Source organism: Oncorhynchus clarkii, chromosome 3 (assembly GCF_045791955.1).
Source record: "Oncorhynchus clarkii lewisi isolate Uvic-CL-2024 chromosome 3, UVic_Ocla_1.0, whole genome shotgun sequence".
NCBI classification, from domain to species: Eukaryota; Metazoa; Chordata; class Actinopteri; order Salmoniformes; family Salmonidae; genus Oncorhynchus; species Oncorhynchus clarkii.
In genome coordinates this window covers 57,034,287-57,050,184 of record NC_092149.1, presented here as the reverse complement: position 1 = coordinate 57,050,184, position 15,898 = coordinate 57,034,287, and the positions used below count along the sequence as shown (strand labels likewise).

The 15,898-nt window shown below is 42.0% G+C and overlaps 1 protein-coding gene across 1 annotated transcript in view; it reads left to right on the top strand.

Moving 5' to 3' along the window:
- LOC139399554 (contactin-associated protein-like 5) overlaps positions 1-15,898 on the top strand; it is a 94,528-nt gene that overhangs the window by 33,708 nt on the left and 44,922 nt on the right. Inside the window, exons 5-7 of the mRNA XM_071144927.1 lie at positions 11,148-11,332; positions 11,566-11,709; positions 12,766-13,033. Coding sequence (XP_071001028.1) covers positions 11,148-11,332; positions 11,566-11,709; positions 12,766-13,033 — 597 coding nt within the window. The remainder of the gene's footprint in view (positions 1-11,147; positions 11,333-11,565; positions 11,710-12,765; positions 13,034-15,898) is intronic.

The following is a 15,898-nucleotide window of genomic DNA, read 5'->3' as shown; positions in this document are numbered from 1 at the left end:
ATAGAGTGGAGTAAACCTATGCATTGTGTGACGATGAGAGAGACATTGTCTGTAGAAACATCATTTAAACCAGGTGAGGTCACCGCATGTGTGGGAGGGGTTAGCTAAGGCGTATTGTGCATGGCTAGAGGCTCTACAGTGAGATAAGGCAATAATCACTAACCAAAACAGCAATGGACAAGGCATATTGACATTAGGGAGAGGCATGCGTAGCAGAGTGATCATAGGGGTCCAATGAGTAGCTCGGCGGGCTGGAGGCACGGCGATTCGGACAGCTAGCGGGCCGCGACTAGCAAGCCAGCAGAAGGCTAGCTGACTACTAGCTAGTAGCTAGTTAGCTGGCTAGCTTCTGTTGGGGGTTCCGGTTAAAAAATAAAGAAAATCGCAGATCCATACCACATTGGGTGAGGCGGATTGCAGGAGAGTGTGTTGAAGTTGAGGTTAAGAAAATACTTAAAAAATATATGCGAAGAAAAAATATATAAAAAGATATATACACGGGACACGACAAGACGAAGACAAAGACGTCTGACTGCTACGCCATCTTGGAAGAAGTCTCTCTACCAATCATTCTCTCTACCATTATTCTGACATTTCACATTCTTAAAATAAAGTGGTGATCCTAACTGACCTAAGACAGGGAATATTTACTAGGATTAAATGTCAGTAATTGTGAAAAACTGAGTTTAAATGTATTTGGCTAAGGTGTATGTAAACTTCCGACTTCAAATGTCGAATGTCAAACTGTAGGTGAAATGAAGAACACAATCTGCTTAATCTCCTAATGTATTGCACAAGTTGACTGCAGGTATTTACTTAAAATGTAGTTACACATATTATGATCATGTAAAGTGTAGGTCGCATGTTCCATGAGCTGAAATATAAGATCCCAGAAATGTTCCATATGCACAAAAAGCCAATTTTCTCTCAATTTTTTTGCACAAATGTGTTTATATCCCTGTTAGTGAGCACTTCTCCTTTGCCTAGATAATCCATCCACCTGACAGGTGTGGCATATAAAGGGGCGGCAGGGTAGCCTAGTGGTTAGAGCATTGGACTAGTTACCCCGAGCTGGCAAGGTACAAATCTGTCATTCTGCCCCTGAACGGGAGTAGAACCCACTGTTCCTAGGCCGTCATTGAAAATAAAAATGTGTTCTTAACTGACTTGCCTAGTTAAATAAAGGTAAAATAAAAATAAAAAAAGAGGCTAATTAAACAGCATGATCTTTACACAGGTGCACGTTGTGCTAGGGACAATAAAAGGCCACTCAAGAATGTGCAGTTTTGTCACACAACATAACAATGCTACAGATGTCTCAAGTTTTGAGGAAGCGTGCAATTGGCATGCTCACTGCAGGAATGTTGCCATGTTGCGATGGAATTGAATGTTCATTATTCTACCATAAGCCGCCTCCTCCAATGTCATTTTAGATTCTTTGGCAGTATGGCCTCACAACCACAGACCACGTGTATGGCATCATGTGGGCAAGGGGTTTGCTGATGTCAACATTGTGAACAGAGTGCCCCATAGTGGCGGTGGCGTTATGGTATGGGCAGGCATAAGCTACTGACAACAAACACAAGTGCATTGTATTGATGGCAATTTGAATGCACAGAGACACCGTGATGATAATGCACGGCCCCATGTCGCAGGAATCTGTACACAATTCCTGGAAGCTGGAAATTTCCCAGTTCCTCCATGGTCCGCATAATCACCAGACATATCACCCACTGAGCATGTTTGGGATGTTCTGGATCGACGTGTACCACAGCATGTTCCAGTTCCCGCCAATATCCAGAAACTTCGCACAGCCATTGAAGAGGAGTGGGACAACATTCCACAGACCACAATCAACAGCCTGATCAACACAGCCTGATTATGCACAGAAAATGTGTCGCGCTGCATGAGGGAAATGGTGGTCACACCAGATAACCACTGGTTTCCGCGCCCCTATCTTTTTTGTAAGGTACAGTATCTGTGACTATCAGATGTATATATGTATTCCCAGTCATGTGAAATCCATAGATTAGGGCATAATTTATTTATTTCAATTGACTGATTTCCTTTTGTGTGACTAAGTAAAATCTTTTATATGGATTTCCCAGTTTCCAGTTTTGAAAGCGGCAGAAGTCATGCTGGATTGACAGCATGGCCAATGTTTATCCTTTTAAGCTTGGAAAAGAGACCCATAAACCCAGAGTTGGACCACACATCCACTCCACTGAATAGCAGGCTAGTGATTGCTTTGCAATGCTTGTAGTTAGCCAATGATTCCTTCCAAGCCACTCATTGTTGAATTTGCGATTTCCAACCTGTTGTGTAATGTTTCTGTCCAATGGCTGAGGAGATGCAGGTGGCGATGCACCTCCTATCTATAACTTCTCTTCATAATTTCTCTTCATAAGACAAAAATGTAACATGATTTGCCAGTAGATTGCCTACTTGATTCATGATGATGATTTTGAAAGTATGATGTTGACATGATCAGTCCAATCAAAGTTACTGTAGATATAACGTGGTTTGTCGTCATTTAATCTGTGGGCAATGACTTTGAGCCTTCTAGGATGGGCACTTATAATGTAACTCTATGGTAGAACCCAAGTGGCTTGAATTTTTGAGCTCTTTAGCAATGATGTAGTGTCCCCTTGAGTGACAGATCACTGAGCCAATCACGGCAAAACTAGAGAACATTACCAACCCCTATGCTCTGTTTTTTTCACTGGCTACCCCACCACCACAGGAAGCTCTGAGATAGGCTGAAACATCTGCATTTTAGAGCTGCCTTAATAAGAGGCCGTGTTTGTGTGCGGCTTTATTAAGTTAAAGATTATTATTTTATTTTTTTACATGGTTTGCAAACTGATATGTGACACTTATTAATGGCAAAATAACATGCAAAACAAACTAGCCAGACAGGTGGGGCTCAAAACAGAATGAATGACGGGTCGCCACTGGGACTGATATAGGGTTTATTTCCATTTTCAGTAGCGGTGCGTGGGTAAAATCTCTGAGGAAGCCATGCAAAGCCAGTAAAAAGTACATTTTACAACCGCTGTTGTGATAATTGCGTTGTTTGCTCTATAACCCATTCGTTCATATGCCACGGTGATATACAGTAAAGCCGTGACAACAAAAAGACACCAGTCTCACAGGGGCGGAATAAATTCAAGTAAAAAATTTGGACACAACTACTCATTCAAGGATTATTCTTTATGTTTACTATATTCTACATTGTAGATTTATAGTGAAGACATCAAAACTATGAAATAACACATATGGAATCATGTTGTAACCAAAAAAGTGTTTAACAAAATATATTTTAGATTCTTCAAAGTAGCCACCCTTTGCCTTGATGACAGCTTTGCCCACTCTTGGCCTTCTCTTAACCAGCTTTATGAGGAATGCTTTTCCAACAGTCTTAAAGGAGTTCCCACATACAGAAAGTATTCGGCCCCCTTGAACTTTGCGACATTTTGCCACATTTCAGGCTTCAAACATAAAGATATAAAACTGTATTTTTTTTGTAAAGAATCAACAACAAGTGGGACACAATCATGAAGTGGAACGACATTTATTGGATATTTCAAACTTTTTTAACAAATCCAAAACTGAAAAATTGGGCGTGCAAAATTATTCAGCCCCTTTACTTTCAGTGCAGCAAACTCTCTCCAGAAGTTCAGTGAGGATCTCTGAATGATCCAATGTTGACCTAAATGACTAATGATGATAAATACAATCCACCTGTGTGTAATCAAGTCTCCGTATAAATGCACCTGCACTGTGATAGTCTCAGAGGTCCGTTAAAAACGCAGAGAACATCATGAAGAACAAGGAACACACCAGGCAGGTCCGAGATACTGTTGTGAAGAAGTTTAAAGCCGGATTTGGATACAAAAAGATTTCCCAAGCTTTAAACATCCCAAGGAGCACTGTGCAAGCGATAATATTGAAATGGAAGGAGTATCAGACCACTGCAAATCTACCAAGACCTGGCCGTCCCTCTAAACTTTTAGCTCTCACAAGGAGAAGACTGATCAGAGATGCAGCCAAGAGGCCCATGATCACTCTGGATGAACTGCAGAGATCTACAGCTGAGGTGGGAGACTCTGTCCATAGGACAACAATCAGTCGTATATTGCACAAATCTGGCCTTTATGGAAGAGTCGCAAGAAGAAAGTAATTTCTTAAAGATATCCATAAAAAGTGTTGTTTAAAGTTTGCCACAAGCCACCTGGGAGACACACCAAACATGTGGAAGAAGGTGCTCTGGTCAGATGAAACCAAAATTGAACTTTTTGGCAACAATGCAAAACGTTATGTTTGGCGTAAAAGCAACACAGCTGAACACACCATCCCCACTGTCAAACATGGTGGTGGCAGCATCATGGTTTGGGCCTGCTTTTCTTCAGCAGGGACAGGGAAGATAGTTAAAATTGATGGGAAGGTGGATGGAGCCAAATACAGGACCATTCTGAAAGAAAACCTGATGTAGTCTGCAAAAGACCTGAGACTGGGACGGAGATTTGTCTTCCAACAAGACAATGATCCAAAACATAAAGCAAAATCTACAATGGAATGGTTCAAAAATAAACATATCCAGGTGTTAGAATGGCCAAGTCAAAGTCCAGACCTGAATCCAATCGAGAATCTGTGGAAAGAACTGAAAACTGCTGTTCACAAATGCTCTCCATCCAACCTCACTGAGCTCGAGCTGTTTTGCAAGGAGGAATGGGAAAAAATGTCAGTCTCTCGATGTGCAAAACTGATAGAGACATACCCCAAGCGACTTACAGCTGTAATCGCAGCAAAAGGTGACGCTACAAAGTATTAACTTAAGGGGGCTGAATAATTTTGCACGCCCATTTTTTCAGTTTTTGATTTGTTAAAAAAGTTTGAAATATCCAATAAATGTCGTTCCACTTCATGATTGTGTCCCACTTGTTGTTGATTCTTCACAAAAAATACAGTTTTATATCTTTATGTTTGAAGCCTGAAATGTGGCAAAAGGTCGCAAAGTTCAAGGGGGCCGAATACTTTCGCAAGGCACTGTATGCTGAACACTTGTTGGCTGCTTTTTTTGTACAGAATGCTCGGATCAAACCCTAACAACACTGGACCAATTGTGCACCACCTTATGGGACTCCCAATCACAGCCAGTTGTGATACAGCCTGGAATCAAACCAGGGTCTGTAGTGACACGTCTAGCACTTAGATGCAGTGCCTTAAACAGCTGCGCCACATGGGAGCCCGAAGACTGAATCAAGGCGGTCGATCACATATTGAACTTTAATCGTCTCAGGCCTGTGGCACAACATATTAATTTATGGTTAGATCAGAATTAAGTCAAAACCACAAGTCCAAATCCCCATCTCCATCCATGGCTTGGGAAAGGGCTGATTTAGCAAGCTAGCTACTGCAGTACATCAACATAAGCAGACCAGAAAGAGACACGTTTTTCTGAAAATTATGTTTTGCTTAGGAAGTGATTTGATTGGTGTGAAGCCAAATTCAAACTGGCCTCCCTTGGGGGACGTTTTCTGCTCCAGGACAACCCACAGTTGAGCTTATCTCAACGCTGATTGGCCAATTATTTGATTTTTTAACAAGGGACACCAAGTGCTTGCTGGCATCAATCAATCAAATAATACGGTGACAACATGTTATACTGTTTTGGTCCAGTCAGCATCAGATACAAGGGCTTCACATACTGAGACAGAGGGGCTCTGTTTCCCTCGCTCAGATGATTTCGCCGATGAGAGTCAGACACTTCAAATAAAATAACATCAAATTGTACTTGTCGCATACACATAGTTAGCAGATCATTTTGCGGATATAGCAAAATGCTTGTGTTCCTAGCTCCAACAGTGCAGTAATATCTAACAATACACAACCATACACACATCTAAAAGTAAACGATGGCTACAAGGCCCTCCCCCACCCTCCCATCTGCAAATCAGATCATGACTCCATTCTGCTCCTCCCTTCCTATAGGCAGAAACTCAAACAGGAAGTACCCGTGCTAAGGTCTGTTTAACGCTGGTCTGACCAATCGGAATCCATGGTTCAAGACAGTTTTGATCACACGGGCTGGAATATGTTCCGGGTTTCCTCTGAGAATAACATTGACTGAAACACTGCACAGTGACTGAGTTCACCAGGAACTATTGTTCCCACTGTGACAATTAAAACCTATTAAAACCAAAAAACGTGCATAGATGGCAGCATTCGTGCAAAACTGAAAGCGTGAACATGAACACGATGAGGAACACAATGGGAGACAGAGAGCTGGTTTCAAGCGCAGGGCGCAGCGGGTGTTTAATGTAAAGGACCACAGGAGGAAGCAGGTAGCTGGGTCCAGGGGCAGGCAGAAGGTCATACACAAGGGGTCCAAAAAGGGCAAAAACTATCATACATGGGAGGAGTAAATCAAAGGAAAAGACAGCGCTCCGAAAGACGTGTGTCTCAAAACAAACAATACCTCACAGTGATGGGGTGCAACGAACTGAACTAAATAGTGTGTGATAATGATATACAGGTGTATAGGATCTAGGTGTTTGAGAGTGGGAGCTGGAAAGTGGGCTGGAAAGTGAGCTGCGTTCAGGGGATCTACGTATTTGAGGGTGTGAGTTGGAAGCAGATGTTACAGAACCACCGCATTTAACCACGGCAAGGTGATTGGAAATCTGGTCGACTACAAACAGTCGAGTTATGCCCTCCGTAAGGCAATCAAACAGGCAATACAGAGACTAAGTGGAATCACAATTTAATGGCTCAGACATGAGACTCCAGACAATCCCATATTTTAAAGGGAAAATCAGCCATGTCGCGAACATAGACGTCTTGCTCCCGGACAAGCTAAACACCTTCTTCGCCTACTTTGAGGATAACAGTGCCGCCGACGTGGGCCTCTCCCGAGTACTGTGAGCTCTCGTTCTTCGTGGCCGACATGAGTAAGACATTTACGTGTGTTAACCCGCTTGCCCAGACGGAATCCTTGGCCGCGTCCTCAGAGCCTGAGCAGACCAGCTGGCTGCAGTGTTTAAGCACAAATTCAATCTCTACCTATCCCAGTCTGCTTTTGCCACTTGCTTCAAGATGTCCACCATTGTTCATGTATGTACCCAAGAAAGTGAAGGTAACTGAACTAAATGACTATTGCCCCATAGCACTCACTAATGTCATCATGAAGTGCTTTGAGAGGCTGGTTAAGGATCATATCATACCTTGGCATCCATGAATACATGCCACTGACAATTTTAAGATTAGAAATAAAGTAATAGATCAATACAATAGATTAGCCCAACCTGTTCTTCATTCCCAATTGGTGATTACATAATTATAATTTGCTTCCCCTCACTCATCAACTCATCCATTCTCTCCTTTCTCCACATCATACTTTACTTTCACTGGTCACCCCCAAAGCCAACTCCTAATTTGGCCGCCTTTCCTTCCAGTTCTCTGCTGCCAATGACTGGAACGAATTGCAAAAATCACTGAAGCTGGAGACTTATATCTCCCTCACTAACTTTAAACATCAACTGTCAGAGCAGCTTATCGATCATTGCACCTGTGGATAGCCCATCTGTAAATAGCCCACCCATCTACCTCATCCCCATATTGTTATTTTTCCTTTTGCTCCTTTACACCCCAGTATCTCTACTTGCACATTCATCTTCTGCACATCCATCACTCGTGTTTAATTGCTATATTGTAATTATTTCGACACTATGGGCTATTTATTGCCTTACCTCCCTAATCTTACTACATTTGCACACACTGTATATAGACTTTTCTGTTGTGTTATTGACTCTACGTTTGTTTATCCAATGTGTAACTCTGTGTTATTTGTGTCACACTGCTTTGCTTTATTTTGGCCAGGTCGCAGTTGTAAATGAGAACTTGTTCTCAACTGGCCTATCTGGTTAAATAAAGGTGAAATAAGAAAATTAAAAAATACATTTACTTATTCTGTTGCTATATGTGTGAAAATAGTTTCGTTATAGTTTAAGTTCAGTTTCAAGGCAATTATCGGTGTGATTATCAGCTGGTCACTGCACTTTCAACTGTCGGAAGAAGGAGCGGAACAGGCCCTTGGGAGAAGGAGGGACCAAAGGGGAAAACCATTTTAAAAAATGACCCTCCGTAAACTGGTTATAACTCAAGTTCTGTTGGTGATATTAAGATTCTAACATCAACAGTGTGTGTATAGACTTATTTAGGAAAAGTCAAGGACAGACAACAAGAAAATGGCAGAGTAATAATAATAAAAAAAGAGCAGTCAAAATGACTTTTTTCTATTTCTATTGTTCAAGTTCTTTTTCACATTGGTTATGGTGAGTGTGATCAGACAGTCATCCGGAACAGCTGCTGCTCTCGCGCATGGTTCAATGTTGCTTGCCTCGAAGCAAGCATAGAAGATATTTTGCTCGTTTGGTAGGCTCGCGTCACTGGGCAGCTCGCGCCTGGGTTTCTCTTCGTAATCCGTGATAGTTTGTAAGGCCTGCCACATCCAGTGTCAGAGCCGGTGTAGTGGGATTCGATCATAGTTCTGTATTGTCGCTTTGTCTGTTTGATGGTTCTTAGTGACATCATCGGTTTGTGTTGGTAGATAGACTGGTAATAGAAAGCTACGAAAAATATAGATTAAAACTCTTGTTAAATAGTATGCTTTACAGCTTGTCATGAGATATTCTATCAGGCGAACAGAACCAAGAGACTTCCTTACTATTAAAGATTGCGCACCAGCTGCTGTTAACAAAGAGACACACGCCACCCCCCTTGAGCTTACACTGCCATTCTGTCCTGCCGATACATAGAAAAACCAGCTAGTTGTATATTAACAATATCCTTGTTCAGCCAAATTTCTGAGAAACATAGGATAATACAGTTCTTCAGGTCCCATTGATAGGGTAGTCTCGAACGGAACCCGTCCAGTTTGTTCTCCAGTGATTGTACATATGCCAATAGAAGAGAGGGTAGTTTCATGGGTGCCCGCATTGCCGTCTCTTTCTCTTCCGATTGTCCGGTATTAGGGCCTGGTCCGGAGTGATCAGTATGTCCTGCGCCGCCAACCCTTTGAAGTAGAGATCTTCATTCAAATTGAGAGTAGTGATTGCTGTTCTGATGTCCAGACGCTCTTTTCGTCATAGGAAACGGAGGAAACATTATGTACAAAAAAAACACACATAATAGCAGAATTGGTCAGCAGCCCATAAAACGGCCACTATACTTTTCAGCGCCATTCTTCAGACCTGTCTTCAGGTGCAACGTTAGCTATGCAAATCTTCCTCTTACATTACACGTCAGGTAGAGGCTATTAATTTAGCTAGTTACATCACAGCATAATAGCCTAGTTTCATTGCAACATAGCCTGTCAAGTAAGGACATAGCTATAACCCAAATTGAGCTACTTACCAAGAGGTTCCCAAATGGGTGGGTGGGTTAATTTTGCTTGACCCAGTGCCCCGGGTGGGCAGGGTTTGCTCATTTTTTATATTCTATGTATGAAAATACCCTCAAATTAAAGCTGACCGTTTGCACTTTAACTTCATAGTCATTGTTTGATTTTTAAATCCAAACTTTTGGAGTATGGAGCCAATAAATATGGAGGACACTGTAATTCATATCACAGGCCCAATACTACTGTAGAGCTGTTTTTACTTGCACTATATAGCTGGGTTGCCCCGTCCTGTCCCTAAGGGTCCACTGCCCTGCAGCGCCCAAATCCAACACACCTCGCTCAGCTTTAGCATTTTAGTGAAACATCCACTATTGGTTTCAGGTGTGTTTGTCTAAGGCCAGAGTGACAACCAACAGTATGGCAGACCCCCAGGGCCAGGACTGAGCAGCCCAGCAGCTAGGGATTTCTTAAATAATTATCTCCCCTGACGTGGGCATGTTTTTAATACAGATTCCTTTTCTCACACATTATTCCATATAAGGCATCCAGACCTTATGATAGTTGCACAGAATTCCTTTAATCATGTAATAAATCAAATTGAGCAATATATAACTTGACATTTCTGCCATCCATTGTGACTTTGTGGAATAATAATCAACCGTCTAATTAATGGCAATGCATTTCTTAGTCGCTATAAACGCTAGGTTAAACAGTTTCTTCTTATAACAGTCTTCAGTATCAACATTTCCAAGCAAACAAAAGCAAGGAGAAGGGAGAATCTGTGGACATGCTGAGATAAGAGCACATACTCCTTGCAAGAATTCATCCAGCCTTCACAAGAGCGTGACATAAGCAGATATGCCCCCTTTTGTGTTTTACACCTCCAGCAGTGGAATTACATTTCTGTGTCGATTATATTAATGTTCACTGGTATATAGTGCATTCTATGGATGGTATTAAACTACAGTAATTTATGTGGTCTCTATATCAGCCCTTAATACAATTTGGAACTCATCTTTAGAGGTTTGTCAGACTGTCTTAAAATTGTTTAAATCTTTGAAGCTTCTGGCTTGTCCAGTGTTTCCTGCACAGACAAAGTATTGCATCTGCAAAAGTTCACCTCCACGCCATCACAGACTGCTCTTCCCTGGTTGCCTGATCCTGCTGAGACTACTGTCGCCATCTGATCCTGCTCAGATGAGGCATGACAAAGAAGTACCTTGCTGTACATTTATACATTATATTATCCAAGAATAGAGTCAATGGTTCAATAATTGAAATTACCATTATTCCCAGATCCCAGACTGTAGCCTACCCATCAACTCAAGATTGAAACAAAGGCTACAAAACATTCCCATACACACAAGAACTGTTAAATACTGCTACCTGACAGATACTGTAGCTAGACCCGAGAGCTGAACTGGCTTTGGTAGCTAATAGCTAGCTAGCTAGTTCATTCACTTTAGACAGCACTTCCACATTACATGTCAGTTACACTACTAACTCAGCACTGAGGGAATAAATATATATTTATTTCTGTTGAGTCAAACAGCAGTTATATTTCCAGCAACATCAGTCAAATAAAGAGTAGCCAGTTTCTGAACTGCTTGCTTTTACAACTTGGAGAAAAAGCACAACACACACAGAGAACAGCTGCCTCTGTTAACACACTCTGTGGTGTCCGACCAGTCCTAAATCCTAAAAAGGCCATGCTTATATTTTCAATTTGTTTTTTTGTCTTCAGATGACACCCGGTTGCGGTTCAGCAGTGGTCGTGTTGCGGTCACTCTGGGCAGTCTTCTGGATGACCAGCACTGGCATTCTGTCCTCATCGAGCGCTTCAACAAGCAAGTCAACCTCACCGTGGACACCCACACACAGCACTTCAGGACCAAGGGGGAAGGAGACTCTCTGGAGGTGGACTATGAGGTGTGTCTATCCAAACATCCATAATATTTCCTTACAGTAGGTCTGAGTAGATTACACCACTATCATCCAGTCAGGAAAAACACATCACCCCAATACCAGGGTGAGATTAAGAATAATACTTGGTCTATCTCGTTAGAACCTGACATCTCGTTTCAACCTAACACCTGACACTATACTTTCGTAGGACTTTTATTCTATTTCTTTATATATTTCACCTTCTTTCCTCATCAAAGCTCAGCTTCGGGGGCATCCCACTACCAGGTAAGCCTGGCACCTTCCTGAGGAAGAACTTCCATGGTTGCATCGAGAACCTCTACTACAACGGGATCAACATCATTGACCTAGCCAAGCGACGCAAGCCTCAGATCTACAGTGTGGTAAAAGCTTTTCAGCTACTCATTTTTAATGCATAAACTGTAGGCCAAGGCCACATTTATTTTGCGCTGAATTACCAATATATTAACTTATGTAAGTGATAATGCTCCATTGTATTAGAAGTGGAGGTTAACAACACCTAACCTTAGAGAACTAGTGAACCATAACAGTTGTTGCATAACAAATTACAGACTGCGGATAGGTATCCATGTGAATACATGGCAAGAACCACTTAGAGCTGAGAGAATAGTCTTCTATTTTCTTCTCTTGTTCTTATTTTGAAAAGAGATCAGGGCTCAGTGATGAGTTGGAGCAGGAGCTGTATTCAGTGATCCATTCAATATAGAGGTATTATTACCTTCTGTAGCCCGAGGTAAATTGCATTATTTAAGGTAGTCCTCTCGGAGATGTCAGGGCCTTGTGCAGCCCCTAAATGATACATCTTAATGGATATTAACCTTGAGAAACTTTCTGTCTCAGTGGTCTTACAGCCCCAAACACGAGGTGTGATACACAACGGGTGTCACCTAACCTCTAACAACAAATCCGCTAACACTAAAATAGCATTAGCATAAATAAGTTATCAATGATTCGGTGTGAGTTAGTGTCAGCCTATTGAAATAGAAGGATAGTGAAATCAAGTTTGGTTGATTTGATGGAAGAGTCCCTGTGGAGGGTTTAGTGAACGTGCTCCATGTCACTGCCACTCCATGTCACCAGGATCGATGATGTGTTCATCCCCACACTGCTCTGACCTTTTCCTGTGTACAGAAACTCATGTCCTCTGTACTGGCTCTTCCTGTCCCTAGGAGTCATAGTGGGGTTGGCAGTGGCATGTAACCCAGCTCCCTACAGAGTTGATTTTATCTCATTCCACTGTTCTCTCTATTGTTCTTTCTCTCTCTCTTTTTTTTGATGGTCTCGTACTATACCCGCCATTTTCTTTCTCTCTTTCTAGAAGGGGGCCAGTAAGGATTTTTAATTAACCCCTAAATGTTGAAAGTTGATCTTGATCGGAGCAAGGTGACTGTAAGACTGTGTTCCATGTGTGTCACCAGGGCAACGTGACCTTCTCGTGCTCGCAGCCCCAGCTGGTGTCCACCACATTCCTGAGCTCCAGCAGCAGCTTCCTGTCGCTCCCGGCCACGCCGTCTGCTTCAGGAGGCTTCACGGTGCGTTTCCAGTTCAGAACATGGAACCCAGATGGGCTACTGCTCTCCACCCAGCTGTCCCTGGAGCCCCAGAGACTGGAGCTGCAGATAAGCAACAGCCGGCTGCGCTTGACCCATCACACGTCAGCCCAGCAGAAAGAAGAGGTCTCCACCGGTGAGGGCCAGACCAACAGAATCAGTGGTTCTGCCTATGGGGACTCAGATTATAAAAGTGAAGAAGGCAGAGTATGTTTGTGGTTTTACACAGAGATAGTCTGATAGTGATAGTAAAGATTATGAGTAAAGCTTATAAGAAGACAGAATCCATTCAGTTGGACCTGTGCTTACCTCTTCTGAGTTCACAAACCAGACCTGTGTTCAAATACATGTGTTTTTGAGTATTACATATTTTAATGCTTTTTTTCTGTGTATTTACTTATTTTCAAATACACAGCCCAAAACAAGTACCAAATAGTCGACCAAATTGTATTTGAATGTATTTAAAAAAAATACTTATTTAAAATACAATTGTCAAATACCTGAGTTAATGCAACATAATGTATTTAAGTCCGTGTATTTGAGTATTTTCAAATACTTACCAAGTGTATTTCCAAATTCATTGCAATATTCAACTTCTTGTATTCATGATATCATAGAAAAATGTCATCCTGTCACGTTTTTTGCAAAAGGTAAAATGTCACAGTAGCTGACGTTTTTCTCAATACATTGCCATCAATGTAAAATGTGAGTGTTACAGGGTAGTGATGTGCAGGTTGACACATAACCCGATGTCCCCACAGTTACAGTGTCTTCGGAAAGTATTCAGGCCCCTTAACTTTTTCCACATTTTGTTACGTTACACCCTTATTCTAAAATGGATTAAATAAAATAAATCCCTCAGCAATCTACACACAATACCCCATGAAGACAAAGCGCAAAACAGGTTTTTACAAATGTTTGCAAATTGATTAAAAATTAAAAACAGAAATACCTTATTTACATAAGTATTCAGACCCTTTGCTATGAGACTCAAAATTGAGCTCAGGTGCATCCTGTTTCCATTGATCATCCTTGAGATGTTTCTACAAATTGATTATAATCCACCTGTGGTAAATTCAATTGATTGGACATGATTTGGAAAGGCACACACCTGTCTATATAAAGGTCCCACAGTTGACAGTGCATGTCAGAGCAAAAACCAAGCTATACGGTTGAAGGAATTGTCTGTTGAGCTCAGAGACAGGATTGTGTTGAGGCACAGATCTTGGGAAGGGTACCACAACATCTCTGCAGCATTGAAGGTCCCCAAGAACACAGTGGCCTCCATCATTCTTAAATGGAAGAAGTTTGGAACCACCAAGACTTTTCCTAGAGCTGGCTGCCCGGCCAAACTGAGCAATCGGGGGAGAAGGGCCTTGGTCAGGGAGGTAACCAAGAACCTGATGGTCACTCTGGCAGAGCTCTAGAGTTCCTCTGTGGAGATAGGAGAACCTTCCAGAAGGACAACCATATCTGCAGCATTCCACCAATCAGGCCTGTCTGGTAGTGGACAGATGAAAGCCACAACTCAGTAAAAGGCACATGACAGCCCGCTTGGAGTTTGTCAAAAGGCACTTAAAGGAATCTCAGACCATGAGAAACACGATTATCTCATCTGATGTAACCAATATTGGCCTGAATCCCAAGCGTCATGTCTGGAGGAAACCTGGCACCATCCCTATGGTGAAGCATGGTGGTTGCAGCATCATGGTGTGGGGATGTTTTTCAGCAACAGGGACTGGGAGACTAGTCAAGATCGAGGGAATGATGAATGGAGCAAAGTACAGAGAGATCCTTGATGACAACCTGCTCCAGAGCGCTCAGGACCCCAGACTGGGGCGAAGGTTCACCTTCCAACAGGACAACGACCCTAAGCACACAGCAAAGACAACACAGGAGTGGCTTTGGGACAAGTCTCTGAATGTCTTTGAGTGGCCCAATCAGATCCCGGACTTGAACCCGTTTGTGTTGCAGCGCTCCCCAACCAACATGACAGAGCTTGAGAGGATCTGCAGAGAAGAATGGGAAAAACGCCCCAAATACAGGGGTGCCAAGCTTGTAGTGTCATACCCAAGAAGCCTCAAGGCTGTACTCGCTGCCAAAGGTGCTTCAACAAAATACTTAGTGAAGGGTCTGAATAGTTATGAAATGTAATTTTTCATTAAAAAATGTCTAAAAACATGTTTTTGCTTCATCATTATGGGAAATTGTGTGTAGGTTGATGAGGAGATAAAAACAATTGAATCAATTTTAGAGTAAGGCTGTAACCTAACAAAATGTGGAAAAAGTCAAGAGCTCTGAATACTTCCCGAAGGCACTGTATATCCGAAGGGTGAGCGAGGTTAGGGTAATTAAATATTGTATGGCTAAAGGATGGGTGTATCTGTAGGCTACATTGAGGTTTTTCTATAATTATTTTGTTGTCTATCTGGCATTATTGCGTAAGCCTAAGCTTTAGGGCCTAACCATATGCGTGCCAAATAGCCTACACGCCAATCGCCAAATGCTTTTGGGAACTGGTAAAAAAAGTTTGTCGATTGTGTAGCATGCTATACACATTTGACATTCACAAGATGGGGACTTAGAATACGCCTCTGGCACGTCAATGGAAATGTAGCCAACTGCACTGTTCAGATGGGTTAAATGGAAACTGAAATCTGGAGACTGACTGGAGACTGACTGTAGGTCTATATCCTCTCCCATAACTCCTGCAGAATTAATATTTTTTCTTGCAGTAAAATCATATATCAAATGTACAGTTGAAGTTGGAAGTTTACATACACTTAGGTTGGAGTCATTAAAACTTGTTTTTCAACCACTCCACAAGTGTCTTGTTAACAAACTGTAGTTTTTGCAAGTTGGTTAGGACATTATTTCAGACAGATTATTTCACTTATAATTCACTGTATCACAATTCCAGTGGGTCAGAAGTTTACAAACAATTGTTGGAAAAATTACTTGTGTCAGGGGTAGAATAACAGATTTGTACCTTGTCAGCTCA